The 27,622-nt window shown below is 43.8% G+C and overlaps 3 protein-coding genes across 3 annotated transcripts; 1 reads left to right on the top strand and 2 right to left on the bottom strand.

The window, feature by feature from the left end:
* Positions 1 to 691: 691 nt before the first annotated feature.
* Positions 692 to 13,805, bottom strand: lrfn5b (leucine rich repeat and fibronectin type III domain containing 5b). The gene is made up of 6 exons (XM_034580182.1): positions 13,015 to 13,805; positions 6,706 to 7,622; positions 5,776 to 5,950; positions 3,958 to 4,297; positions 2,517 to 2,817; positions 692 to 2,384 (listed from the first exon to the last, which is right to left on the bottom strand). The coding sequence occupies exons 2-6, from the start codon at positions 7,594 to 7,596 to the stop codon at positions 1,689 to 1,691; spliced, it is 2,403 nt and encodes an 800-aa protein (XP_034436073.1). The 5' UTR covers positions 7,597 to 7,622; positions 13,015 to 13,805; the 3' UTR covers positions 692 to 1,688.
* Positions 13,806 to 15,149: 1,344 nt separating this feature from the next.
* Positions 15,150 to 18,147, bottom strand: LOC117758404 (sterile alpha motif domain-containing protein 15-like). Its single transcript, XM_034580044.1, has 3 exons — positions 17,633 to 18,147; positions 17,429 to 17,527; positions 15,150 to 16,032 (listed from the first exon to the last, which is right to left on the bottom strand). Exons 1-3 carry the CDS (start codon positions 17,798 to 17,800, stop codon positions 15,814 to 15,816), a joined length of 486 nt encoding a protein of 161 aa, XP_034435935.1. The 5' UTR covers positions 17,801 to 18,147; the 3' UTR covers positions 15,150 to 15,813.
* Positions 18,080 to 27,240, top strand: LOC117758403 (methylmalonate-semialdehyde dehydrogenase [acylating], mitochondrial-like). Its single transcript, XM_034580043.1, has 12 exons — positions 18,080 to 18,274; positions 18,543 to 18,587; positions 19,807 to 19,881; positions 20,317 to 20,478; positions 21,794 to 21,872; positions 22,810 to 23,112; positions 23,399 to 23,520; positions 23,755 to 23,944; positions 24,057 to 24,238; positions 24,927 to 25,106; positions 25,903 to 26,001; positions 26,091 to 27,240. The coding sequence occupies exons 1-12, from the start codon at positions 18,236 to 18,238 to the stop codon at positions 26,193 to 26,195; spliced, it is 1,581 nt and encodes a 526-aa protein (XP_034435934.1). The 5' UTR covers positions 18,080 to 18,235; the 3' UTR covers positions 26,196 to 27,240.
* Positions 27,241 to 27,622: the final 382 nt, after the last annotated feature.

Here is a 27,622-nt window from a genome sequence, read left to right as displayed (position 1 = left end):
GTCCGAGGTCAGAGGCACAACATTGTCAGTCGAGCGTGGAGATTTCACAGGCAAGAAGCGTTCCCTGGTGTTATGGTGGGGGTTTATACGAGACGTCTCAAACAAACAAATGAAAGGGCCACACAAAGGAAACACAACCACAACGGAGGTGAGAGACAATGGATGTTGACAATCAAATGAGCAGAGCTACTGGATGTATGAGTCAAGTGAACCGACGTCTGTGTGACATCTGTATGAGTCAGTCCTGCTCATTTCATGGTCAGCATAAGTTGTTACTCATTTCTGATATGGTTTTGTTTCCATTGTGTGGCTTTTGCAGTTGTGTTGTGGCTTTTGAAGTTATGTTGTGGCTTTTGCATTCATGTTGTGGCTTTTGCATTTGTGTTGTGGCTTCTGCATTCATGTTGTGGCTTTTGCATTTGTGTTGTGGCTTCTGCATTCATGTTGTGGCTTTTGCATTTGTGTTGTGGCTCCTGCATTCATGTTGTGGCTTTTGCATTTGTGTTGTGGCTTCTGCGTTCATGTTGTCGCTTTTGGACACTTTGTGGCTGTTGCACTTGTGCTGAGGCTTTTGCGGTCACGTTTTCCGTTAATGCGCTTGTGTGAGACGTCTCCATTTCCTGACGTGTGGGGAAAAACTTGTCGGGGGGGGTCATTCACAAGGCTAAAATAAGATAAAATTGAGTGCTTCCCTTTTATCACTGGTTTATTTATACTGGTAAACATCAAACAGAAACAACAGCAAAATCAAGAGCTGGCATCCTTCCATACGTATGATTATCGTTTCTCTTACATCAACAAGTTCATTTACAATGGTTGTCATCGTCAGTAAGTAAAAAATATGGAAATGAACCACGCCCCTGGATGGAGTTCTCTTGTCATGTTAGATTACCTCGCTGCACCTGTCACGTCGTCCATGTTGGTTCAATTGTTGCTCAAATCGGTCGTGACAGGAATCCTATCGCAGTAGAGTCTTTATGTAATTATGTGATAAAAATGTATTGATTCAAACCGGAGGGCAGTATTAGGCTGAGTCGACTTGTGCCACAAATATGCTGCATTGTGCTGTGTCTGGGAGTGTTGGTGAGGAGGAGATGGAGCGCTGTCTGTCTGTCTACTACATTCTGTTCCAACACCTCTGGGATGTAAAGCACATTCGTAATCTCTCCAAACCACCGCCAAGTTAATTAAGACATGTCACCATGTTTCTGTAGAGCTGGAGACAAGAATCATGTTCAGAGATTGTATCATTTTAAGTAACAGGCAATGAGACTGTGAGTATAATAACCCCACCCTCTGCATGTTTCCTGCTTGGTTATAATACAGTGTCGAGATTACTGCATTCAATACCATATGAACACTTATGGTTGTAATGAGATATACAGTATCTCACACAACTAAACATTTTTGTACATGACGTCGTTTTATACATTGTTGTGCCTTTCGTCAGAGTTCGATCAAGTGTCGTTATAAAGAAGACTTTGATAGGTTATAAGGTAGAAAACAAATGTGAAATGTTTCCCACGACCCTGTGTGCCTGCCTTGCCCTCAGATATATGAGAGAAGCTTACAGGTCCCTCAGTAGAGAGCGCAAAGCTCAAAACAAGGCATAAAATCCCTGTCTGTTCCTCGACGGGCCACAAATCCGATCCAAAAAAAACAAGAAGTCACAGGTTATAAACTCCAAATCATAAAGTGCTCTCCAGAAGCCACTCAGACCTGGAGAGCTTGTCCCTGGCCCTGTGAATGTTTGTTGTGCTCTCGAGCTGCGGCAGCTCCACGCTCATCGACAGGCTGCGTTTGGAACGCAGGCTGGCCCCGGTTTTGGGGTAGGCTACATAGCAGTGCTCCCTGTAGGAGTCTGTGTTGAGGGAATGCCTGCGGTTCACCCTCACTGCCCCTGCAGGTACAGTCATGTAATGCTGTTGGGGGGGCTGGTGTGGCCGTGGAACCCTGGGGACGGCGGTCCAGTTGGTGGGCTGGCCGGGAATAGCCAAAGCGACGGTGGTTGCCATTTTAACCTCCGATGAGTTATTGCGGTTCATGTTCTCAAGCTCAACATCTGCCTGAGCTTCAGACCGGCGAGCCTCTGAGGGTTTTGGTGGGGCGCTGGAACGTTTGGGCCTCGGGGCACCTGGGGAGGCCGGGTGCCAGCTGTGGCTGGCAGCGGAGGTAGAGACAGTGCAGTCAGGGACAGAAGGTTTGGTAGTGGCTACAGCTGGCGGTCGTTGCTTGTCTGGCTCTGGCGGAGGCAGGGAAACTCTGAGGCACTCCTTGTCATTCTTTTCCGGACGTAGAACTTGCTTGGAGAGGGACTTGGGGACCCCACAGCCCTGTAGCTGTCCATCACTGCTCAGTGACCGAATATCCCCCATCTCCAGAGCCTGACATGACAGGAGACAAGCAGGGGAACAAAAAACGGGATGAAGGCGCTTTTTTCAGACACCTCTGTTTCAATATCAGCAAAGATAATGAACAGAAAAAGAACAAAACAGAGGGAATCATGCCAAACCGACCTTATCTGCATCTCCTTGGTTACACACCCGGTAGCGCACAATGAGGAAGATAATAAAAGCCAGAACTGAGGCCACAATAATCCCTCCGATAATAACCACAATGGTGCCGCCGAGAAACTGGGACTGCATGAAATGGCATCTCAGGTACTGTGGCTCTGTGGTGAAGTGAATGCAGCCGATCACCCTGGTGGCAGTCAGTGAGGTCACCTGGTCGTCATAGATGGCCAGCACGCACAGGTCGTATTGAGTACCAGCCGCCAGGTTGTTTACCAGGATGTCTTTACTAGTCGGAGGAATCATTCTGGAATAAAAAACAAAACAAAAAACAGCTTTGTGAGTTCCGACACAGATTAGAGAGGGTTAAATGAAATGAGACAGAAGCAAATCAGATAATCTGTTTTATTGTTTTGTGACGATAAAATGACATGACAGTCCTTTATCTCTCAGGGGGCTATTTAAGATCTTCTAGGCATAAATCTTTTGTGACATTTGGGTTATTCACACTGCAACATTATGGATAAAAGGTTGCTTTCAGTAGCTGTGGATGCAGAATGCCTCCGTTTGTTCAGCACTAGACTCACCCATCTCCCTCATAACTTATATATAAGTCATAAATTTGGTCAAAGTTCATATGGGAAAAAAAGCATCTCAACAACAATCCCTTCATATCACATTGATTAACGCTAAATATGGAGCGAGAGAACTGAGAGATGAAAGATGTCTGTGTCGGACGCTTCCTCAGATGGACGTGTGCAAAGCGTCTGATTGTCCTGTGTAAAACACCGGTTGACTCCTCTTTCATCTTCTTATCGGGCCGCAGCTTAGTGCTGACACTCAGTTTTGATTTTGTTGATTAAGCATTATCAAGGTTCTGCACATAGCAAATGGTACACTCCGGCGAGGGAGGATTACGAGTGGAAGAATCAGGAGTCGGATACAGTGCATTAGTCTGTCTTTCTGATGGGATTTATAGAAGCCACAAATAATCACGCTGACAGTCAGGTCCAGTTCTTAATGACTAAATATCCAAAGGGGTTTAAGCATTTTAAAGTAGGCTAATAAGGTAAAACAAGGGTCATGGGACTGGGATATGATTCCAATCAGTTTAATCTTATTTGCATGCATTAAGGCTCGGATGTTTGTTTATGAGATTAAATAGCTTTGTTTTACCAGTATTTTTAACGAAAAGAGCATTTCCGTAAATGTATCTATTCATTTGTTTTCTCGCAGTTTTATTCTGATGTATTTTTATTTGGTGCGTATATATGTGGATATATATATGTTTTATTTTTTACTGCTTAGGGTTCTCTCTGTATTTCTGAAGTTCCCATTGTGAGTGTTATTGTTTAAAAACCAAATCAAGTTTTAAAAGAGCATGTTCCTCAACCTGAAATTTGATGGTGTTTATTAATACAGCAGCTCCAGAGTAAAGTCGCCTCACCTGTACACCAGAGAATCATCATATGTCCCGTTATATTGGATCTGGAACATGCGGATTCCAGGGATACTCCTCTGGAAGTTAAACTTGACCAGGGCCGAGGTGGACGTGGCCTCTGCGATTACCACTTTCTTCTCCGGGCTCGTCTTCGTGTTCCCCAGGGGCACCCCTCCTCCAGCGTCTCCCGCGCCTGTCTTGGTCACCGTGGCGATATCTGATGATCCGGGGTCGGGCTCCTGCTCTGCGATTGTATTATTGGTGATGTGAGGGAGTTTAGCGATGACCAGGTCCACGATCTGCTGGGCCTCGCCGGCTGGGTTGGAGGCCACGCAGGTGAAGGAGCCTGGGGAACAAACTAATCAGATTAGCATTCGCCCTCATATTTACTATAATTATGAGCATTAGCATTAAATCAGTATTAATAACATCTAATCATAGTCAATCATATTTGTGAAATTGGTTGAACATTTGTCATCCGTGTTAATACCCCTACAAATAGAAAGATTACAAAGACAGATAGTATACAGCTCCACACTGGATGTTTATGTGGACCAGCTCTTGGCCAACTCAAGACCAGCACTGGCCCACACCTGGCCCAGATAAAAGAAATCAGATCTGTGCCAGAATTGGCCCGTTGTGCCAACAGACACCGGTCCAAGCCTGTTCTGCGGATCCTACACTTGGGCCACATCCAGCTGCCTGGCCCAGATCCGTAGCTCATTTTGTAGTCATTTGGCTCCAATATAGATTTTTAGAAATATTTAATATTAGTACTGAACACATTTCAAGCTTCTAAACATAAATATGGATATTACATACCCATCAGGTGTAGGCTAGCTAACCAAAGATGCTAGCTGTCATGTGTGATGGTGTCAGTGTGTGTTTTTGTATTCAACTTAGTCTTTGACTGAACTCACCAGAAACATCCCTCTGTTATTTCCCTCCAGTGTCTCTCTCCCTCCTTTTCTCTCTAATCTCTGTACGTCTCAGAATCAGATTCACACAGCCCCGGGATAAGTGCAAATTTTTACTCAAGCTTAAAAAATGTATCAACTCGCACAGACGTGTCTCCACATGTATTTACACTATCCTGGGAAGAATTGTGTGTCTGTGTCTTTTCATTGACTCTGTGTGCAACTCACAATGTCTTTGTTCTGCCTGGGCTCACACTGGGCAAAGCTATGCTTGGCTTAGCATAGCGTAATGATTAGAACGAGAGGAAAACAGTTGGCGTGTCCAACAAGCTCTGCCTAGCAACACCTGTAAAGCCTGGTTTTCCTCCAGTTTTATCTATTTAATTTTTAGTTCATACAAAAACTAGTGTAAAATTGATTAGATCTGGTTTCACAAGAATTTATGTGATTTACTTTTTCTTGGCACAGAGCAGTGAATCCCAGGATGATTGCCATCACTGTAAGATTTCCTGTCAATCAGTGGAGAATCCAAAAAGAAATGATCCTTTGTCTGGCACATAACCTGCTGCCAAACCAAAGTGTGTTGCATCTCCCATTAAAGAGCAAAGCTGAGGTAACTAAGCTAAGCTTATCAACAACTGGAACCGGCTTATTGTTTTAACTACAGGCAAAGTCTTGAAAATAAAAGCTTTTTATCTCAACTAACCACTAAATCATAACGGTCTGTCATCAAGTTGAAAAAGTCTCTCTTCATTCTATCATGACTTTAATCATTCTTCCACACTTCAACAATACCACCTGGGGCAGACAAATAAACTGGGGCCTATAGGCTTCTGCGTACGCAAACAAAACAACTAATTTTGTCGAGTCAACAACACAAGCACAGCCAGCGGGGGTGTAAACAGACCAGAGTCCTTCACGGTGCTGATGAGGATGTCCAACGTGCCGTCGGTGTGGACCGTGGCCCTGGAGGAGTTGGACATAAGGCGGCCATCAGGGGCGATCCAGTGGATGATGGGATCGGGGTCGCCCCTGGCCTTGCAGCGCAGAGTCACGCTCTGACCCTCCAAAGCTCGCAGCTCCTGAGGCAGAGGGAGGCAACGTAGTTAGCAGGAGGACGTCAGCATATGCTAAACACACAGTGATAATGCACTGCGTCCTAAAACTGAAAAACCACTTGGACTGACAACATCCTCTGTCTGTATAACATATTACAATTAATGCCTTTATTGGAGATGTTGTGTTTTAGTGCTTTATTCCATGTAAACATAATCAAACAATTGATATTTGTCATGATATTGGATTAGCATGATTATGAAGGCACGATTATCAACATGACAGCAAATTGCAGTGTGTATGAGTCCAGGATAATTTTCCCTGCAATTATGCAAAGGAGGTCTGCTGAATGTAAATGAGACGATATAGCTGCAGTTATTTGGCAACGGTTTGATCATAATTTTGTTTGGATGCTTGAATCAAGGGCTAAATCACTGTAAGCTTTTGCTGTGTAATAAGAGCTTCTGTGTGGATCCATCATAAACCTGCAAATAGCTTTAGTAAAATGATAACTGAAGATCCTGCTAAAGAACATCTCTGAAAACTCCCCACAGACCACAGTTTGATTAGATTTTTTGAGTATGTATTTTACAATATTCATATCAGTGTCCAACCCACAAGTTGTGTAAGACACCTCTGGGTCTCAAAGCTAATATTTGGTGTGTCAGTCAGAAAGCACAAAGTGCCACCTCGGGTTGACAGAGGAGGAATTCAATGTCTCGCTCAGACAGTCTAACAGTAGTAAGTGTTATGTCTTATCAGTTAAATGCAGAGGTTATACCTGAGAGTGCCTGGTGATGAGAGGGGGCTCACACAGGAACTCTTCCTCTGAGACGGTCCAGAAGTAGCGTCCAGCAAGGTGTTGCGGTGAAGCGCAGGTCTCCAGATCATCCTCCCTCCGCAATCTCCGAAGCCAGAGCAGCTCACAGTTACATCTCAGAGGATTACCTCCGAAGCTCAAGGCGAAAGACAAAGGCCCCATTATCCCAGAGTTGGCCAGGACCCCTGCTCTTTGGAAAACGGGGTCAGGAGGAAGCTTCTGGAGCTTGTTGGAGGTCACATCCAGCCGTTTGAGCTTCTGCAGCCCAGAGAAGGTTCCTTCTGGGATGTAGCTGAGCATGTTGTGGTCTAAATTGAGGGTGTGAAGACTGGGCATCCTCTGGATTGCCACCCATGGTGCGCTTTCCAAGTTGTTGTAGGATAGGTCCAGCTCCTCCAGTGCCGTGAGGTCATTGAAGGCCCCGATATGGATGTGTTGGAGTTGGTTGTTGTTGAGGATGAGGTGGTGCAGCTTGGACATGCCACTGAAGGTGTCGTTGGTGATGCGGGCTAGCCGGTTGCTGTCGAGGTGAAGAGCTCGTAGGTTCTCTAGGTCTTTGAAGGCATGAGGTGCGATGGAGCCAATAGTGTTCCGAGAGAGGGTCAGGTCTACCAGCTTGGTCATGTTAGCAAAGTCTTTGCGTTTGATGCTGGTTACAAAGTTATCCCCGAGACGCATCTCCACCGTGTGCCTATCAATGTTCGGGGGCACAAACAGCAGCCCCTTCTTGTCGCACAAAGTCGCCAGGTTGGGGTTGAGCATCTGGCAGACGCAGCGTTTGGGGCAGACTTGAACTTTGTGGGCTTTGACAGCCACCCCGAGAACTATCAGGTAAACCAGGAGAGACTCCATTTGGCTTCTCAGTCAGGTTAATACACCTAGAAAAGATCAATGGGAGAAAAGAGGGAGAAAAAGAGAAGGACAATCTATTTATAAAACTGTGATGTGTGTCATCTTTATCAGGCTGTAATTTCTGTAGCTGGGTAATCACACATGCACTGAAAAATCCCTCCTTAAAATGGGAACTGGGGGATTCTGCTGTGTAAAGTCAAAGCTTTTCCGCTAGATTTGAAACCCATATCGCTGCCAGCTCACAGCAAGATTTACAGTCCAAATTCTGAGCAGGAAGCTAAGCGACTCAGAGGCGGAACAATAAATGCTGCGCAATTAGACATGAAACTAATTAGTCACCTGCAGTCTTGAGAGTGAAGCATCCTCAGTAATCATGTGTGGTTTTTGTGACAGTTCTCCTTTTTAGCCTCTGCTCCCCTGCTCATACTTTTTTGATAAGATAATACCAGCCCTTTTATGTTTGTGTACAGAGGGATGAAAGTCTAGATTGACAGTCCAGGGCCTCATCAGAATTAGACTGATATCTCCCAGGATCATATCGCCGATAGGAAAGGGATGATTGAACCCAGTGCCTCAGCGAGGATGTGCTATGCCTCGCTATTGATTTTCTCTCTGCTCTCTCTCTTGCTGCTACTCTTACTTATCACACGACTGAGATGGGGGGATAAGGAGGGATCCATTTGATGAATCCTGAGACCTTGTCAGGGATATAGCGTGTCATCAAACTAAGAATGTGGAGATCAGAACTCAGCTCTGCAGGTGCACTGCGAAATGTTCCCCTGAGCGAGAGCGACATTAGTTGTGATTATATTTACCAAGCTGAAATTTAGTGTCGCTTTGGTTGAGCATGCAATATTTAGCCCTCTGGATGTCCCCCGTTACAGCACACGGAAAGGAACACCATTGAAAACATACGAGAAGAGCAAGGGACTCTAACCCATGGCAGTAGCAAAAATCCAAAAGCTCAACGTTAAATACCAAAGAGAATGGCTCGTTTATGAGTATAGCTTTCTGTGGTCTGCTGGTAATGCATCCATTGTTGGCGTTAGGTCTGGGAGAGTGTGCAGGAAAATCTTTGCCTCAGCAAAGAGCCTGCCAGCTGAGCACCTTCATGCTTCAAAAGCTTTTGTTGCACTGGGGGCTGGGACACACAAGTCACAAGTCATGGTGTAATAACCCTGACAGCCGGAATATGAGGAAAATACCATAAGAGTAAAAGCAAACATCAGACGGGACAGAAGTGACACGCTGCCATCTGGGGGCATTTTTTCTAATGTGAGAAGGGGAGTGAAGGAGGCCTGATGGCAGCCGCTGACAGCAGTTCATTTTGACGGGTGGGTAAAATGTCTTTCAGGAAGGCAAGGGAGAGGTCGCCTTAAAATGGCCCATAATAGCACTGGGCGGAAAGATATCATCGGAGCGAGCATGCAGGGTGTGACATTTTCATGAATACTGTTGATCATGCAGCAATGAATCAATGTCTCTTACAGCCTCATTTTTACAAGGGGACAACTTTACCAAGTCACACAGCAGCCCCATTAGGTGGAATGCAGTCTGAGTTGCAGTGGTGCAGAGATCTGAGCTGGTGGTCATTATTAAACGTTGCCTTGCCTCTCTGTAAAAGTGGCAGATGACTTCAGTTTGCTGCAAAGCTATGTGTACGGGCTTCCAAGTACCTGCGTGGAAAGTTCAATATCCAGACCTACTTCTATGTGCGTGTGCATGCGTAACAGAGGATAGTCTAGAAAAGCCGAGGTGTACACGAGTGGGTTTATGTCGGTGTGCCAACCGCCTTCTGCTCTGACTCTGAATGGCAAAGCCTCTGGAAGTGCAATGAGGCAGAGAGGACCTGCTACTTCCAGGCTCGAATGGCGCCGAAGACGTGATATTGATTCACTCTGTGGAGATGGGGCTTTTTTCGTCTGTGAAAACTCAGCCGAACGTGAAGAGAATGGTTGCAATGGTAATCCCTACAAAATTTGTTCTGCGAGGACAAAAGGACAGCCCTGAGACGGGGCAGGAAATATCTGTCGCCGCCTCCCTAATTTGCATTTAATTATGGGGGATTCATGGCGATTTGCATAACAGGTTGCACTCATCAGGTACATGAACAAATAAGTAGATAATCAATCTATGCATTCATCAATCACGTACTTCATCTTTAAATGTCACACCCCCGGAAAATCATTATCCTTCAGTTTGGGCTGTTCATTATGATGGGACGACTTGGGAGGGCCACACATAAACAAGAAAACAGATAATCTACTGATTCATTAAGCATAATCCCTTTCTTAGTCAATCAAATGTTCGTTTACTACCTCTGAGCAGGTCTTTTCACCCTCAGAGAACAGAACAGACTGACAGCACACACCCACACACACACACACCAGTGGGTGGATTTGTCCCTAATAGAGTTAGCTCACTACACAACAACCCCCAGCTATGGAGACAGACATTCATGCACAGCAGAACCCGTATACTGTAGCAGAGGATATCTATGGTCTCCCTGGGGTAGCATTCGCCAACAAAAGCCTTACGCAGCACAGTGCATGCCAATCGGCCGGTGAGGTCACAGGGAATATGTTTTCAGATGGTCTAACTTATGCTGGAGATCATGTGAGAGAGCCTCTGCAATCCAGGTCTGGGCGGGGAATCAGGGAAAGCCGAGCCTGCGAGGGGAAGTTAATGAGACGGGGTCTGCTTGGTATGCCTCCGCGCAGGTCGACGTGTTGGCACATGGCAGCATCTCGGCATGCAGCGTCTCACCTGGGTTACTCGGGGGAAAGGCAGCTGGACGTGCGCTACTGCCAAAAATAAGCTCTGTTGTGTCAGGGAGGTAAACTGATGCTGCAACGTGATGGTAAAATGGTATCGACAGAGCAGTGAAACTGGTCCTCGGCCTGCCTGCTTTATGAGACTAAATGGAGCTGCAGCATCTGCCGAAGTGGATCATATTTTGACTGGGGTGGTAGAAATTCTATTTTACCAGGTAAATGCTCATGTAGCCCGAGTCCAAACACCCTGACCAAATATTGATGCTGTTATGGGCCGTCTAACTCACACATCTGTGTTTGTGCATGTGGGTATGTACTGTGACACCCTTTTCCTACAGAGTCTGCCAATGTTAGAATACGATAGCTCTTGGGTGACAGCCTTGATGCCATGGCAACACAGAAAACGTCAGTTTTTTGGTGAGATGTAATCAGTGGCTCATTTTCAGATTACCTAATAATAATATTTAGAACAAAGCGTCCTATCTGGAGGAAAAAGGGTTGGTTAAAGGCCAGATGAGAGCCACTGTACAGTTTATGACACTGTGGCGATGGGAGGAAAGGAGATAGTACACTCAGATAATTCTGTATTGGATTCAGTGTTTGGACAGACTGAATGTAATAAAAACCTAAATGGAGAACTCCATTGATGGTGTGTGTCCAGATATTACTCATGTTGCGGGGACCTAAATCTGTTTACACAATCACATTATGGGGACTTGTTTTGGGGACAAAAAGCACATCTCCATAATGTAAATTATTAGATTTTTAAGATGAAAACATGTTTTAAGGATAGGTTAAGATTAGATTTAGGTTAAGGTTAGATGTAGGTTAAGGGTAGGTTTAGGTTTAGGTTTAGGTTAGGTTAGATTAGATTAGGTAAGTAGTAACTATGGTTAACGCTAGAGTAAGTCTCCAGGAAATCTATGTAAGTCATTGTAACGTCCTCTGAAGTCATGGAGACACAAATATGTGTGTGTGTGTGTGTGTGTGTGTGTGTGTGTGTGTGTGTGTGTGTGTGTGTGTGTGTGTGTGTGTGCAGCCAGAAGGATAGCATCAATAGAAGAGCTGTTCATCAACATTGTAATTCTAAGTGTTTTGCTTCATATATTATTACTGGAGTCCCTTCAATATTATAGGAGCTGCTGTCTATACTGGAGCAGAAGAAATAAACGCTGATCACTGATGTTGGATCTTAATACTTGCAACGTTGTGGCGTGCGAGGAGGAGGGGCTTATGTCCCTGGGATGCTCTCTGAATATCAATACATCCCATTCAAATGAATATTCTCCACATTAGGGGCCCGCAGATCTGTGGATTTCCCACATCTGCCAATTCCCAGGTGTAATTTCAGGTACAGTACGTTTAAGAAAAATCTGAAATCCCTGCCTGTCTTTGTGATAAACCCATGTCTGTATTACAGGGGCTTTTTCTTCATGTCACAGTCTGAATGAGGGGAAACAAGGACAGCCAGAACTAAATCCACGATCAGAGTACCTACTGGCTCATTTCCCCTCTTTCACAGACCCTCATATTTTCCACCCAACACAGCAACAAAATAACTAAATAATGTATAATCCTCTCCCCTCATTCTGTTGTGTAATCAAAAAAGCGACCCTCTTAGGCAGTAAAGGCACCAAATATGGACCATGCATGTGTGTGTGTGGCAAACAATCTCAGATCTTCGTGAGAAACCCTTCTTCGGCCAGAACACAAAAAAGCTTAATATGTGGCGAGCGGAATAAATTTGGGTCAGTGAGTGTGGAGCGGGTCTGCAGAGGTGCCGAGGCAGCGCACATCACCTTTGTGTGTGTGTGTGTGTGTGTGTGTGTGTGTGTGTGTGTGTGTGTGTCTGCTATCAGCTGAAAGGTAGCAGCGCACACAGGCTACATCAGTGAGTGCATTAACGCAGCAGTCGGAGCAAATAGAGGCAGCAAAATGAGGCGTGAGCCTGGTTTCACTGGTTGTAGCAGTTGCAATGCTGCCTCGAGCACTCATGAATAATAAGATGTGTGATAACTAACACTAGAAAGGCGAGATCAGTGGAAGTCATCCTTTGTAGAAGAGGAAAGAAAAATCTCCGGGACCACATTTTCACCTCTCTTCATCAGTCATCCCACATCATATTATCATGTTTTACTTAGGCTCATTTAGACTTTATCTCTGCCTAATGGCTGATGTATCATTTGCATATCAGCAAGGGGGTTAAGCCACAGCACAGACTGTCACATATTATTGCCTATCCTCTGAAGATCAGGAAAGAATGACACGATAAAACACATCTGCACATCTGAGATCTGGATCTTATCCTGCATGCAGCTCGTACATCCAACAGAGGGCTGAATAATGGCCACATCAGATTATCACGTTCACCTGTAGGAGAAGAAAAAAACAGCACAGGATGCAGCCAAGCGGAGACTAAAAATAAAAATTCTTATCTGACAGTGGTTCCTTGGCAAATCTTTTTCTGACCTTGCGGTGCAGGGGTCCTGCTGGTGGGTTTAACAGCCCCCATGTCAAAAGAGGGGGGACATGTGAACCCCTTCAGATTGGGGGGGTCCTGAGAGAACTACTTAAAGTGAATGCCCCCCTCCCCAAAAGAGTTGCTGCGATTCACACCAATGGCATCCTGAAATATTGAACTTACCTTGCAGATGGAACATCAAGCCAACTCAGAGGAGGAGGTGGAGGAGGGTGGTGGGTTTGAGCTGATTTCCTCCCAGAGGAGCTGAGAGCATACTGATACTGTCTTGCCTTAAAAAAAAAGAAAAGATGGGGTCTCTTCTTCTTTTCTTGGGAGATAATTCAGGTGTCCCGAAAACACGCGTCTCGGCTCCTACAACATGTGATGGTGGCCTGCGTAACCAGCGATGCCCTTCAAGAAATCCATGAGCCTCCACGTAGAAGGACGACCCCTCTCCTCTGTGTTGATGCCCTCAAAAAATCCGAGGAGTGCAGCTCAGATTTTCCTCCTTCGGTGGGGAAGAGGAAAGATGGAAAACGCAGCGTGCAGGGTCCCGGTGTGGCTCGGAGGCTGCCTGCAGCTGTGCGGGGATCGCCTCCACTGCGCATCCGCACCTCCAGAGAGAGAAAACGCCTTATGTGGCGACGGCGGCTGCTTTAATATCTACAGCGGCCGCCCGCGTTCATGCAGCTGGATGCGGCCAGATGTTCTTGTCGCTTTCGCCGGCGACGCACGGGGGCTCAGCGCGAGATAATCCAGATTGACGGAAAGGTTGCTGCCATAATACAGCCCGTATCTCACCCCCTCCTCCCCCTGCTCCTGCTCCTGCACCCCGGACTGACTGGCTGTCAAGCACCTATACCCGGCTCCATTCCTGACCAGGGGGCTGCTGTGCCCGGAATGGTAATCGGGGCGCTCCGAGCTGCACAGAGACCATTTGTGTGCGCAGACAGATGCAGCAGTGCCTCTCAGCCTATCTCACAGGCAGGCATCATAATTTATTCATGTAAGCTTCAACCCTCCTGCACGAAAACGCAATGGGCCTATAATATTCTCCAAGAACGAAATATAAAATAAAATAAAATGCTCATGTTCATTAGATTTAGACATGCAGGAGCAATGCACTAACTAATATGGGACTGAATAATACTCTTTTTTCAATTCAACCTTTATATTAACTCGGGGATATGGTGAGCTTCTAAGATTCTAAGATGCAAACAAAACACAAATAAGAAAGAGTAAAATTTGCGAAACTAGTGCAGTGCTCATTCTAAACAGTCTGGGGTGCAAAGTGAAGGTAGAAAACTTTGTGTTCATCCTACCTGGTTTATCTGCAATGAAGATTTTATAGTCAATGGTTTCATAAAATCGAACTGAATTTGCTTTATCACTATTCACATGTGTGGTTTATATACAAGTTTGAATGATTTACTGGTCAAATTGTTTTGTACATTACATGTCTGTTAAGTAACCAACACAATTTCCACACCCAATTTCATAACTTTTCAAAAAAAGCTCTGTAATTCAGCTCAATATAAAGCATTGCAGCAACAAAATGAAGGTTGTGCTTTTACTTTGAAAATAAATAGCTTGAAGGAGATCAGCGCCTGCAACACCCGTGAATGTATGTGTCATTCTGATATGTTGAAATAAAAATAATCAGATTATCAAAATGATCTGGCAGCGATTGTGACCTGTGGTCTGACCCAATTGTCGACCACGGCTGTAGTTTAACTGAGGACGTAGAAGAAGACATTTTCAACTTGGTCCACAGACTGAGGGCACATTGTTATTGAATGCATCAAGTGTCACATCAAATTCTACACTGCCTTTCTTCGGGCCATTGACAAAACACATGCCAATTGTGAAGCCGATAAGATGAATGGTAGCAAGATATGTGTTCCACATACAGACAGACAGAAAAATGTTTGTGGAATTAGTAGGCAGACAATAAACAAAACATTCCAAGAAACACAAATGAGAAACAGTAAAATTTGCGAAACAGACGACTCAAGAGCAAAAGTTAAAGTCTTAGGAATAAGTACTGTAATTAAAATGTAATTCTAGCAAATGAAAGGAGGGAAAATGTTTTGTTTCTTCACAAGAAGCTGATTTACTTACTGAAGGTGTTCACAAGAAACGTGATATTTAAAAATAGTTTTCTCATGAATTCAGATTCTAAGGTACTTTTACTCTGTGACTCTATAACAGCAGCCTATAGCTGGATATCCCTGCATGTATTACATAGATTATTGGCAGGAAAGTGTTGACTTGGCTGAAACCATAAGCCCTGGCTCCCTATGGGTCTGCTTGGCACTCAATCCGTCGCTATCTGATGCAATGATCCTATGGCCTTTTTTGTGAAAAGTTGGCAAAGATGTCTATACGTGCATACCTCCATTACAGTAGTGTTGCAGCATTCTTCTTGGCCTCGCAGAGTCTGTGTTCTTTTTCCAAAAATTATATTCCAAAGAAAAATGACCTATACTGCTCTTGTTGCCTCCTGGCACATTGAAAATAGGTGTTGGTTGTCATCCGGGGAATTACCTAGAGAATTCGTACACTGCAGATCAATAGCTCCATCCAGTTGCAACACATCCACTGGAGATCAATAGGAATAGCCTAATGGTTTGAGCATCCATAGTTATGCAGAACAAGAAGTCTCTTTATCATACTGCATGGGAGTGTGCTGTGTGTACAGAGTCACTGATAGATGTGTGACAACGTCTTTGTTGTTCTGCTCGCTTCGTGAGGTCCCACCGGCAGTCGGTAGATTTCCAGACATTCATTTCAGACGTGATTTTGAGAGTGAAAACTGGAAAAAAAAAGATATCTGGCGCCACAGTAACAACAGCATACACGCATTCTGCTGGTGGGAAGTGTTAATGTCAAGGCCTGCATGTGACCCACAGTGAGTGTATCATCCGAGTCATCGTGAGCTGACAGTTGGTGATAGGAAATGACACTGACACGTCTTGGTTTTTACTGCCCTCCTTTGCTGTTGTGATTCACGTTGGGCTCCTTCTCTCGCCGACGCGTGTCATCTGAGGACTGCTGGTAGGTGAGGCCCTCTGCTCGTTCACCTGTGCGGCTCCTCTGCTCCAGGAACAGGCCCATGTTGTCCCGGAGGGGGTCGGCTATGCTGCTGCTCCACCTGGTCTCTGTGATTCCCAGCAGCTCACGCACACAAGCAGAGATGACCTGCATGGGCGCACAGCATCGGTGAGTCCTTTGATAAAGTGTATATTAACAGTATCTAACCTTTATTTAATGACGTAGTCCCACCGAGAGTGATGGTGTCTAGTCTGTAAAGGAGATCTCACCGAGACTGTGGCATCATGGGTAGAAAGGTTACAGGGTTACACCACCAAAATCAAACCCCTCAAAGGACTTACAGCTTAAATCAATATAAATCCTCAATCAACTGTCAAAAATGTACACTCACCATGAGAGGCAGAATTCTTTTGGTTCACTTTGATGCTTCTGTATTCAAGCAGAGTTGAAAGCATCAAGGTGTTTTTTGCTAATTTAGTTCTGACCTCAGGGAGAGATGAGAAAAACACATTTGCTGTAAAAAGCACAAATGTGATACAGCTGATTTGAGGTGTTCGCTGGCAGTGACGCTCAGTTAGAAAATACAACTTTAATTAGAAGTCACACTTTTCAAAGGAAAACATGCACAAGTGTCAAATGGAATGTGCAACTGAGTCGGCACAGGCTATGCCAGTTTTCTAGTGTTTAAAGATAACTCGAAGCTCAGTGGAGGGTGATTTTAGAATACATGACATAGGATGTGTCTCCAGTTCCTCCTACTGTCCACAATGAAACAGAATTATCTGAATACAAACGCTGCCATCTTGCACATTTGGAGCCAGTCTGTGCAGTCGCAATCAAGAATGAAGCCGCAGTCTCGAGGTCCTGTCGATACACATGCTCGACAAATCACTAGTCAGTCTCAGCTGTCAATCATGAGGTCTCAGCATGTGTTTGTGTCCTTAAATAACTAACTAAAACCAAACTTAATCAGAGACACACATTAGTGAGATAGTAGTTATCTAAGATGACCGAAATCCTCTCTGAGAACATTTTATTTGAAGTGTACTTTGACATTACAATTTGGTCCATGTCCCATCTCCTAACATGGAGGAGGTGGGATTTATGACCTATACTGCAGCCAGCCACTAGGGGTGATCTAGATACTTTTGCTTCACTTTTGGAGCCAGTCCATGGATGTAACAGAATTATTTCTGCTTTATAGGTTAGTCTTTTGATTTATTTATTTTCACTTTTCACTCCATGATTGGTAAAAAATCTGTAAAAATGTCTGTGCTACAAGATGCCACGAAAGCTTGTTATTTTTACTCAAATTAAAAATGTGACTAAATTAACATAAAGACACCATCATTTGTTTCAGCTCCAGATGGTGAAGAGTAAGTAAATCTAAAGTGTCATCATCATCTTTGGCTCACCCTGATGAAGCTTCCTTGATCATTGTGTGAACCTGCAGCTTTGATATGTAAACAAGGCTCCTTTATAACATCCTTTTTTTTTCTCTAAAGATTAGAATAAAAAAAAATATCTAGTTTCTTCTTAATACCTGCATATCTTTAAAATCTGTGATTCCGAGTCTTGGCAGGTAGATACAGTTTACATAAATGAGCTTCCTGCCACTGATGAAGTTGTGTGTGAAACATGCCTGAAACAGAAACGATACAGTAAGTAAGGTGAAATATTGATAAACATAACATAGTAATTGTAATAATAATGTAATATATCTATAACCAGGGGAGTGTTAACCTACTTTGTATTGTGGAAATCCTATAGACTCAATCCACCTGGCAACTTCATGACAACTCCACTGTAGGAAGTCCATGTTGCCTGTAAGCGTGTTGCCATGGAAACTGTCACCTGCCACTCGGTGTGAGCAAATATTTCCTTCACAAATCAATACTACCTTTAGTCCTTTCATAAAAAACTGTTGTAATTGGACTTTATTGAGAAAACTTCCGATTTTTTCACGCTAAAGTTCATCAAGTAGTTTTTTAAAGCTCCAAACTCAAGAATCTGAGAGGAGTCGAGTCCCGGTTCGGAGGAGCAGCCAATCAGCTTCGTGTAATGTAGGGCGGCTGGGGAATTGGGAGAAGCGATTGGCTTCTGATCCCGCTTGGTCCCGCCCTCCTCGAGCAGAAACAGCCAATCGCACTTCGCGCAGCTTCTGCAGATAAACAAATCATACGTGCCGCTGCTAATCCTCCACATCCGCAGCCGTTATGTTTTGTAGATCGAGTGAAAGCGCAGCGTGTAAAATCCCGTCGCCGTGTCCTCTGCTAGCCGAAGTTCTCTGTGTGGTCTGGGTCGGTTGAAGGGCTTTGCAGCGGGGAACCAGAAACAAGAACTCAACACAATGGCAGCCATTCTTCTCCGGTCGCTACGTAGCAAGAAGGTAAAGCAGGCTCATTTTCACCTTATGCTGAAAAGAGTTTGTTCCCGACGCTTGTGCAAATAGCTAAAGCTAACATGTCACTGGCTCACACGCTGGTCCACTGCACAAGTGTTTCATGTTTCTGTCTCTGTGTGTGTTGTTTGCATCACTTTAACAGTCAGATAGGTCAGTGCACATCTCCGATTTAGCTGTTTGTCCATTCGACCTTTGACAAAGAGTTCAATATGAAGTGTGCTGGACTAATGCTCTGGTGTTTTGTCCCTCGCAGGCCCACATCCAGCTGGGTCGCGTATGTTACTCCTCCTCCTCAGTGGTAAGAGACTCAGCAGCTTTCGTAACCCACCGCGAGTGAATGTTATGTCAGACTCTGTGAGGCTCTGAAAACGACCTGTTGTGTTGCATCATCTTCAGGATTACGGCTCTGCCAATATCAATATCTGATGGTTTATCAATCACAGGTTTAATGGCTGATAACATGAACATCTACGATAAGGGTTCAAATTGGGTCCTTAAAGCATAGTGACCTTACATTTCTTTGAACGTTTTAGTTCCTTGGCGATCATATTGATGTATCTGTGACAATTTGGCAGATTATATTGGTGGTGTTTGTCAGTCGGTCTCCACTTGACATATCTCCAGATTTAGATTTTTATGGCACATGATCTGCAGCTCACACCACCACCAGTGTGGAGTCTTTGGTGCATTCTCATCTGTTCCTAAAAAGGTCATTTAAATGAAAGCACAGGTTCCCAGTAGCATTGCATACTAATGCACTCCTATTGTAACATGTTAGAGGTTCCAAATCAATAAATCTATATACATAAGTGTCTCATTTCACACTGTGCACTCACTGCAATGCAGAGTCATTTTCCTAGGTCAATACATTTACCTTCCTGGTACAATGTTTTCAAAGAGGATCAACATGTTTTCATATTGACATGAGGTGACACATCTGCCTGTGCTGTAATGTCAGAAATCCAACTTCAAATTAAGAAAGCCACAGCCAAAACCCCATAAAGAGATGTTAGATAATAACATTTCTCTGGCGCTCTTTAATTTGACTCTTTAGATTACCTATGGGGGACATTAGCAGGGTTTTCAATTTTCATGCTTATTTGGTCACATGAGAAACTTATTGAAGTGGAATTCTCAAGGTCTTGGAATCAGAATTAAGGATCTAATGAAGAAACACTTTTTTAGTTTTTAGTGCACTGTATTTGATCACCCAAAGCATATGCTCCATTTACTTAAACCCTGCCTAGAAGTAGAGTGTGTGGTGTGGAACTGGGACACAGCTAGTGTAACATAGAAAACTCTTTGAATCAGCAAGATTTATCCCAGAAATGTCTTCTCAGGAAAACTAGAATATAAAAAATAAACCGGTTACAGAACTCGGTGTACAGAAAGTGGACAGATCTAAAATGAATGCTGTAGCTGTAGAAGTGATAGATTTAGACGCCCTCGGTGAACTAAATTAATGATGTAACCAAGCAGGGGAGCGAGTTAATCATATGCTTCTGTGATCCTTTTAGCCCACCACCAAGCTGTTCATTGATGGCAAATTTGTGGAGTCCAACACGTCGGAATGGCTCGACATTCACAACCCTGTGAGTATTCATAGATGCACGATATCCAACCTGCACAGAAGCTGCAGTAACAAGTTCTCTACTAAAGGCTGGCTGCAAACAACCAGTGCAGCTTTGTATTAAAAATGTGTATACATTGGAGAGGAGAAAATCTTGATTCATCATTTTCCAATAACCTAATTTATAAAGTGAGCAAGTTAAGCAATGTTTTAAATCCTCAAATCCGTCCCTGTTGATGCACAGCCATGAAAGGATAAGCCTCTGGTAAGGAGGTGATGGGTGGCTCCAGCTTGAACAACTAGACGTCTGTTTACATCACAATAAAAACCTGTAAAGGATAGAAAACCATCATTTGGTTATTAATATTAATGAATTAATGTACATGCAGCAATATATGTAATGAACCCCCCCTGCTCTGAGTCAACTTGTCTGTGTGGACTGTCTCCGGCTCCTCAGGCCACTAATGAGGTGGTAGGACGTGTTCCCAAAGCAACCCAGGAGGAGATGCTGGCAGCTGCGGACTCGTGCTCCAGAGCCTTCCATTCCTGGTCGGAGACGTCCATCCTCAGCAGGCAGCAGGTCTTCCTGCGCTACCAGCAGCTCATCAAGGACAACATTGTAAGGAGCATCTGTCAGAGTAACTGACTGCTTGTTGTGTTTCCGTGGCCCCGTTTAGACCTGGTATTAACATCTGTCCTGAGAGATAAACATGTCATTTCTGTTCCAAAAGACTCAATGAGGTGGTTTTCTTCCAGTCTGAGGCTACATCCATACTACAGCGTTTTTGACCTCTGTCCATGCGAGTGATAAGTGTCTCTATATCAGTTTTAATACCCGTCCTTACCAACACGGCTGAAAACGCATATCATGTGACCACTCGTGTACAGTGGGCTTTGTGTGCCGATGTTAACAGGAAGCAGTTGGTTGTTAGTTGCAGAATGAGCTTGGCTACAAACGAATAATGGCTCGTCTCCTCTTCATGTTTACAGTTGTATCATTGTAAAATGCAGAATTAAACTGCACAACATCCGTCTGCAAAGTGCCAGCAATGCTTGTAATTGATTATCCAGGTTGTGCTCTACACTGTTAGCCGAGGCTGACACATTGGTTGTTTTCATCCGGAAAGCGGTCATGTAATACGAGCCTGACTTATCAGCAAAGGCTAGGTCGTGACCTAGAAGACCCAATCAGCATATGGTTGTTAGAGTCTACGTCATGGTTTCCAAATGCCTCTGTTTCTGCTCGTCTAGTCTAAGCAGGGGCCCTGACGTTTTCAAACTAAAACAAGGCTAGCAGCGTTCCCACATTTCTCAATTTTTGCATTTGTAAAACTCTGGAGTAATGTGGATGCTTGGTGTAGCCAGGTGAATGCGTGTTCAAATGAAAACGTAGTAATGCGGATGAAGCCCAACTATACAGATGTGTTCGGTTCGGCATGAGAGAAAGCGGAGTCAGGAGGGACTGAGTGAATTGAAGAGTTGTAGCACGGCTGTGAAAATAATGATTATACCCATTTGGACAGAAAAAGGGATATGTGGTCGTCAGTGTTGATATTGTGGCAGTGGCCGCAAATAAATCGATGAATGGTCACTGAGAAGAATTAAAATACTTAAGATTCATTGTGTGCCGGTAGTGGGTCAGAGGACATTCCTTCATATGTGGCACAGGTCGTATTTATGTTCACACAATAAGGGAAAGTGGCCACACGCGTCTCAGACCACCTCCCAATGTGGTTTGAGTGATCAGATCTCAGGTCGATTTGGGTGCGTTCACTTATGTACTTTGTGCTGACCACCTGTGATCTGATGTTAATATTATGTCTGAACGGAGTCCATGTTATTGAAAATTTGGAGAGCAAGAAAATGTGTGCTTTTTGGGGAGGGCTTAAAATCAATTTGCTGATGTCTGAAATAGTTTTTCCTTATATTTCCAGAAAGAACTGGCTAAAGTGATCACCCTGGAGCAGGGCAAAACTCTGGCTGATGCAGAGGGAGATGTATACAGAGGACTGCGTAAGTAATGCATCGACTCTACTTCCATTTGAGTTTTGATATCCAGATTTGATCAGAGGGCCGGTTGTGTCTTATCTCCTGATTAAAAGTCCTTTGACAAATCTGGCACTGTGTAAAGTGATTTAATTTGAATTAATATTGGGACCGAGGTTTGACCATATTGGATTAAAGAGGGTTAGTCTGGTTTTCATTATAGTTTAAAGTCATAACTTAATTAGTCATATCTAAACAAGGGTTAACTTAATTATTAATTGTTCCTGCAGCATTACATTTCTCAGTTTTGACATTAAAGTGTGGCCAGCTTGTTTAGTGTTCTGCTTTCTCTGTAAAGCACTGTGCAAGAGGATAGAAAAAAAACTTTTGGTTATTAATATTAATGAATTAATGTACATGCAGCAATATAAGTAATGACCCCCCCCTCCTGCTCTGAGTCACGTTGTCTGTGTGGACTAATTATGCAGTTCCCCTCACCCTGGTGCACTTGCTCACTTTGGCAGTTGCGCATTAACTAGAATCATCTTCAGAAATTAAAAGAGCCAAATGCACTAGCAAATAAAGAAAGATATATTTTGGTTACAAGACTTTTTTTGTACTTGGTACAGCTCCCAGTTTTGGGATGCCCAAATAATTCTGGCACGCTATCTTTCAACTTATTAGCTGACAGACATGCTACATCTGCAGGTGTGCTGCCAGAAATAGAGATTTTCAACAGTACAGGGAGTAATGGCGCTGGAAGTTTTTTTTTCTCACAGTGGGGGGGAAAAAAGTAAATTAACAGATTTTACTCGTTGAGAGGCCAAAGTACAAACTGTTCTATTTTTTTGTCTGTATTAAAATGTCTTCTTCTATTGATCTATAACTCTAGTATTGTTCTGAATCTGTTTTTATTTGCACTCTTATCTATCTTCATCCTTTCTTCTTTTTTTTTTACCCTCAGAGGTGGTGGAGCACGCCTGCAGCATTACGTCCCTCATGCTGGGGGAAACCTTACCCTCCATCACTAAGGACATGGACACTTACACCTACCGCCTGCCCATTGGAGTGTGCGCCGGCATTGCCCCATTTAACTTCCCTGCCATGATTCCGCTGTGGATGTTCCCTATCGGCATGGTGTGCGGCAACACGTACCTGATGAAGCCCTCTGAAAGGGTCCCAGGATGCACCATGCTCCTGGCTAAAATGATTCAGGATGCAGGGGCACCAGATGGTACACTCAACATCATCCACGGCCAGCACGCAGGTGAGTGTGCGAGGTTGTGTGTCCTCCTGTTCATTCAGATCCACGGTTGGTGTGTAATAAACAGTGGGGAGAGGTTCAACGATGATTCAAACACTTATCATATACCCCCTGGCAATATGCAGATGGGACATTTCCATAATATATGCAGCCTATATCTAAGTTAGTTAATTTACAAGTGTTTAGGCTGGAGGATTTGAATCTGTGTATCCAAGGCCTCGGTGCTCATTTACGGAGGCAGCACTGATGATGATGAAGTGTTTCTATATCTGTTTGTATTTTTCTGTAGCGGTGAACTTCATCTGTGACCATCCAGCCATCAAAGCCATTAGCTTCGTGGGGTCCAACCAGGCTGGAGAGTACATCTACGAGAAGGGCTCCAAAAACGGCAAGAGGGTGCAGTCCAACATGGTACAGCAAACTCAGTTCTCATTTTAACTAAACAAATAACCCATATACACATATTCTGGACAGATACATATGGAGCAGAATTAGTTCGATTTCCGTTACCATGACAACAGCTGAGCACTTAGCTGTCAATCATTCGTTACATATAGGGTTAGCGCTGTGCTGCCTCTGTTTGATGTCCTACTGTCTACTGGGGAGAAACCCAACTGAGCAGTGTCCTACATTTTGTGGTTTCAGGGTGCCAAGAACCACGGTGTGGTGATGCCTGATGCCAACAAAGAGAACACCCTCAACCAGCTGGTGGGCGCCGCCTTCGGAGCAGCCGGCCAGCGCTGTATGGCTCTCTCCACTGCCATCTTCGTCGGGGAGTCTCGCGAATGGCTCCCAGAGCTGGTGCAGCGCTCCAAATCCCTCCGTGTCAATGCAGGTGATTTCAGTAGTGCCCTTGTCAGTGTGAATAAAAAAAAATGTTCTTGCTTTTATAGTATCAGCTCTTGTGTGTTTTCCTGAACAATAAATACATTTTCCTTGTCTTGAAGGTGATCAGCCTGGTGCCGATGTGGGCCCCCTGATCTCCCCTGACGCCAGGAACCGGGTGGAGTCTTTGATCCAGAGTGGTGTTGATGAAGGGGCCAGGCTGCTGCTGGATGGGAGGAATGTCAAGGTCAAAGGATATGAAAATGGGAACTTTGTTGGACCAACCATCCTGAGCAATGTTACGGTGAGATGAGAACTGGAACTTAGAACTAAAGGTGCAACATTACCATTAATTTTTTTGTTCCTAAAAAGTCTAATAGAGAATAATAAGAAGTAGTCCTTGCTTTCTAACAAACTTATGTATCAAGAATTCAGAAAACAAACTTCAGCATGAATAAAATGTCCTTTTTAATAACACTTAAATATAAGCTTATTTTCTGTGAAATTGTATGTATAGTTCAAATGGTTAATGCAAACAATCCCTCTCAAAAACGGATTCAGTTTAATATGTTTGACAAAGCTGGTTAATTAAAATGATGTCTCAATTCCCACAACTTCTTTGGTTGGCCTTATCGTTGACCACGAGTTCCACCCCAGTTGATTTGTTCCCCTTATGAATAGCATGGGAAACAATAGAGAAAACTCTCATGCTAAGAAGAACTTCACACTAAGACACTTGCCTTATAAAACTCTCAGAAAAACATGAAGCTTAGTGACATTTTCCTCACCATTAAGTGTTGATTGTGAGCCTTCGTAAACATCTAAAAATAGAGATTAGCTGTAGGCACATTACCCCTGTTTCGTCTAGGTATTTATATAACATCCTAAACTTTGTACAATGTGCTGGTAATGAAGCGTCCTCGAGGATTCGTTGTGGATGATGTGAAATGCTGGTGGAAACTCTGGTGTGATCACTCTGCTGTTCTTTCCAGCCGGACATGACGTGTTACAGAGAGGAGATCTTCGGACCGGTGCTCGTGGTTCTGGAGGCTGACAATCTGGACGAAGCTATCTCTTTAATCAACAGTAACCCGTACGGCAACGGGACTGCCATCTTCACCACCAATGGAGCCACAGCACGCAAATACACACATGAAGTTGATGTTGGACAGGTGAGACTCAGAAACAGGCTTTTATGTAAACATGTTTTTTTTTTTAACTGGGACAAAACTGGTTGCATGTAAATGTGTGGGAGGTGTTCTCGTTTGGATGAGGGTAACATATCCTGAGTTCATGTGAAGTGAGAATATTCACCGGAGTGACGCAATGATACTGAAGTGTTAATGAAAGTGACATCCTCGGTGTGAATTAGCTATACATCCATTTAAACTGGAAATGTAACTGCATGTTACAATCCCACGTATTCATTAATCCAGCAAGAGCTAATTTGGAATGGTCCCAAGCAAGAAACATTTATTCACATACTTGCTTACTTTGCTAAATACTTGATTAAATAATTAATCTTTAGATTTATAAACATCAGAAAATGTGTGGAAAATCCAAGTCCAAGGTGATGTCGTTTGATGTTTGTTTTTCTCTAACCAATAGCCCAAACTCACAGATATTAAATATTCTGTTGATCAACCCCTGATTGTAGCCCAAACATAAGTCTTGTCCAGATGTTATATCATAATTGAGTCTTTTCCCAGTGGAGTCGAAAAGCACGTCTATTGCAAATAGATGTGGAGTGATCTTTATCCAAATGGAATTATTTATACACATCTTCCTTACATTTTCTTGTCTGAGGGAATTCAGAGCATCGTTAAGTGCATGTGTTGGTATATTCGATTTTATCATATTTTTCCTACATTTTCCAAGCAACTCACAGTAATATAAATACATGAAGTATTTATCCCCCTGCTGTACTTCTGTATGATTTCTTACTAACGCGTGTCTGCGTTTCTACAGATCGGCGTGAACGTGCCCATCCCCGTCCCCCTCCCCATGTTCTCCTTCACTGGCTCCAGAGGTTCATTCAGAGGAGACACCAACTTCTACGGCAAACAGGTAAAAAAAAAGAACAAAGCAGTGAGTCACTAGATCAACGCAATGAAAAACTTGTCTCCCTGACGCAGCAGTTATCTCTCCATCTTCAGGGCATCCAGTTTTACACTCAGATCAAGACGGTGACATCACAGTGGAAGGCTGAGGACGCGACGGTGACGAGCCCAGCTGTTACTATGCCAACCATGGGACGCTAAGCCAAGATGTTAACCTTCACTGACTTCTCATATGCCTTAAAGCCAAGGAGGGATTGGAAAAAGGTTACTGTCCTTTTTACTGTTGAAATGTTCACATGGGGGGATTATTGGTTGGTGATTGCTTGAACTTCCTGGACACTGTAGTTGCACAAAAACACATTGATTCAAATGAAACCGCTATTGGAGACGGGGGAGCTGAATTGGACGGCTGGGATGAAGGGAGCTGTGAGTCTCTGTGTGAGGTTTGTTGTATTTTTGTACCCGTTTTCTTCTGTTCATATCCTGTAGTGTCCCGGTCGGCAGTGACTAAATCAAGGTCTGTCAGTTTAATGATCCTCTCTGTGCTCCGATGTTACATTTCTGAAGACCTGAAGGAGAAATCGGAAGGATTTGAGAATCTGCTGCTGAGCAGTAACCGCAAATGTCTTCCTCCTGTATCCACCCACTGTGGTTATTTAGCTCGTTGTGTGTATCAGAAATTTAGGTAGATATTCATGGGCAAATTCTTAATCAGAACAAGGACACTCCAATTCTGTTACTCCATTTAAATCTGAAATAATAGTTGATATTCATGACTTGAAGATGTATGTTGTTTTTTCTGTCCAGGGGTGGGATCAGTGTGTGTCTTCTGTGTCAGATAGAAGTTCAGAGTTTAGAACTGAACAGTTAGAGCAATATTTGTTTTAGTCGTGAATGGTATAGAAGTTAAATTGCAGTGTTTTACATGTCATGATGATCTCCATTAACACGAGGTTCTAGGGATGAAACAGTCGCACATACGTGAATGAAGCAGTGGCAAACCTTCCGCACCCGTTCATGTCCAATTAGCGGAAGCAAGGGGGGCATTGCATGGAGTTCAACTTTGGTGAACTTTGACCCGTGATATTCACGTATGTGTGACCGAGCCCTTACAGTATGTCAGAGATTTTTCCATCCAAGATACTTCAAACATTGTCCACTTGACTCCTCTCTTAGGTCATGAAGCTGAAGATTATTTGAGTCTCTGTAGATGGCTGAATAAAAAACACTAATTGATTCTAGTGAATTCTCTTGTGTTTAAACTTGTTGCCTGGATCTGCCTTTATCCTCCTACTCACTACACAAACATCTGTCTGTATTTCGAACGCATAAATCATGAATTGTTCATCTTATTGGCCTGACACTTGGATTGGGTTTTTTTAATGGTCCGGGGAAGTGCAGTGTTTAATTTGGTGTGATTTAAACAAGCCATACATTTAATATTAATAAAATGAAAAATAACACAGGACCAGCGCTCTGCACCAGTCAGTGGGGTCAGTGCAGTGTGCCTTCAATCTGTGGACTGAGTGGAACGTGTCTTCTACGTCCTCCGATAACAAAGAAAAAGCACATTTGTTTTGTTGCTGCAATTAGGGTTGCAAAATTCCGGGAATATTCAAAGTTGGAAA

The sequence above is a fragment of the Hippoglossus hippoglossus genome, chromosome 24 (assembly GCF_009819705.1).
Source record: "Hippoglossus hippoglossus isolate fHipHip1 chromosome 24, fHipHip1.pri, whole genome shotgun sequence".
Lineage (NCBI taxonomy): Eukaryota > Metazoa > Chordata > Actinopteri > Pleuronectiformes > Pleuronectidae > Hippoglossus > Hippoglossus hippoglossus.
Note: the sequence above shows the minus strand (reverse complement) of the source record. Positions and strands in the feature narration are given on the sequence as shown.